General features: G+C 41.9%; 1 protein-coding gene across 3 annotated transcripts in view; it reads left to right on the top strand.

Moving 5' to 3' along the window:
• Positions 1 to 1,804, top strand: part of mis18bp1 (MIS18 binding protein 1) — a 14,466-nt gene that overhangs the window by 2,785 nt on the left and 9,877 nt on the right. For 2 of the 3 annotated variants that reach the window (XM_015379224.1, XM_015379222.1), the window contains exons 4-8: positions 59 to 132; positions 221 to 342; positions 427 to 517; positions 869 to 978; positions 1,064 to 1,218. In XM_015379224.1, the coding sequence (XP_015234710.1) occupies positions 59 to 132; positions 221 to 342; positions 427 to 517; positions 869 to 978; positions 1,064 to 1,218 (552 nt within the window). The remainder of the gene's footprint in view (positions 1 to 58; positions 133 to 220; positions 343 to 426; positions 518 to 868; positions 979 to 1,063; positions 1,219 to 1,804) is intronic. The other variant, XM_015379225.1, reaches the window with a different exon arrangement.

Genomic DNA, 1,804 nt, shown 5'->3' with positions numbered 1-1,804 from the left:
TTCGATACGCTGTGCAGCTGTAATTAATCTCATCTCTGCCTGGATCGTTTCCTATCAGGAGAGTGTGATTCGTCTGAAGAAGTGGTTCCTGAGAAGGAATGGACGGGGCCTGTTTGTTGATGGGATCCACGTGTGAGTGTCACCATTCATGCTTCACACCCTAAACTCTTGAGTTTTAGTGTGAAATAATTTTTTTATTTTTTTACTTTGTTTCTACCAGAGAGGAGAACATACCGTGGAACAGCAACATCATCACCGAAAGGGTCGGCAAGTCGGTGCTGAAGACCGTCACCGGCAGGGTGTACATCCTGGTCGGACAGATGAACACGACCCCCACCTCTGGTCAGAACGGCGAAGCATTAAAAGCTCCTTGTGAATTCTGTCGCTGCGTGGCGTTTAATCGCTTTCTTTATGTTTGGTTTTCAGATTTTCCAAGTTGGTTTCTGAAGAAGTTTGTGAATGGCTTCCCTTCAAACTGGAAGGAACTTTTTCAGAAGTTTCTCTTGGAATCCAAAGAGTAAGAGGATTTTTAGAGACTCACCAAGAGGCCTTTTCCTGGAAAAAATTAATCTGTTATTTTCAGTCAATTTTCATTTTGCCACAATATAACATGAAATTAAACCAGGCATCCATGTTTAGGCATTCATTACCATTTCCTGTTGATTGATGCATCATAAGGCAGATGACAGCTCTTAGTTGCCTTGTGTTTGAATCATCTTTATCAAGATCTAGTCAGATTTTTCTGTTGACTATGAATTGAAGGCAAACTGCTCATGTGATTTAATGCACCTCTTAAAAAAAGGTTTTACTCATGCAACACTTTCATGGAAGTATTTTCTCCATCTTTATAGTGAATGTTTTATCCCAGTAGGCATGCAGAGAGGAAGAACGAAGACACAGTTTTCTCAGCGAAGGGATTAGAGCTCCCTTCCAGGGAGCAGTCTGTGAGGCGGCACACACAGAGAAATGTGAATAGATGTAAGTGAAATATTTGATTTCTGCTTCATCCCTGGTTCTGATTTAGGATCGGCAGGTTCGATGATTTTTGTTTGTCTCGTTCCAGCCCAGCCGTGTCCTTCCTCCGGCTCCTCCACCTGCGTGACTCGAAGCGGTCGGGTGGTCAAACCCCCTCTGGAGTTCTGGAGAGGAGGGAGAGTCTTCCTGGATCCTCAGATGAACGTTACAGTCTACAGGGACTACTACTCCTCCTCCAGTCCTGTAAGCGCGCGAGTCAACGGCGACCAATCAGCAATCGTTAAACTATAGCCCCATTTACGCTACCCTTTCCAAACTGTGCTGAGATCAGTCCGAGCATGGTAACCAAGTAACTGTTGAGTGTAAATGACACACACAACTGAACCAAACTGTGCCAAACACAGCCCAAAACTCTCTAACATGGTACTAGTTCATCAGTAGGAGTAGTAGCCTCAATTGGTATTAAAATGTCTTAAATCAGTCTTTCGTAGGTCTTAATTTTTAAAACATCATAAATAAGATTATTTTTATTATGATTTCTTTTTGTAATCTAAATAAAACATTAAAAATGACCTTTTTTTTTTTCATTTAAAAAAAATAATGGCTTACTAGTATTGGTTCCGTCCCGATGCGGAACCAATAAAAGCGTTGTTGCGGCCGGGACATTTGGGAGATGCGCCATTTACTTTTTGTCTGGAAAATATGAGCAAGTGTAAATGTAACCAAAATCGTCTATCCAGCCATGAGTTTTCTCCATGGCTAAAACCAGGGAACATACATGAGGCACAGTGGATTTTGTGCAAGAAGTCATTCATATGCGAAACACGAA

This window comes from Cyprinodon variegatus, unplaced genomic scaffold, assembly GCF_000732505.1.
Source record: "Cyprinodon variegatus isolate N-32 unplaced genomic scaffold, C_variegatus-1.0 Scaffold187, whole genome shotgun sequence".
Lineage (NCBI taxonomy): Eukaryota > Metazoa > Chordata > Actinopteri > Cyprinodontiformes > Cyprinodontidae > Cyprinodon > Cyprinodon variegatus.
This window is presented reverse-complemented; position numbering and strand designations above follow the sequence as displayed.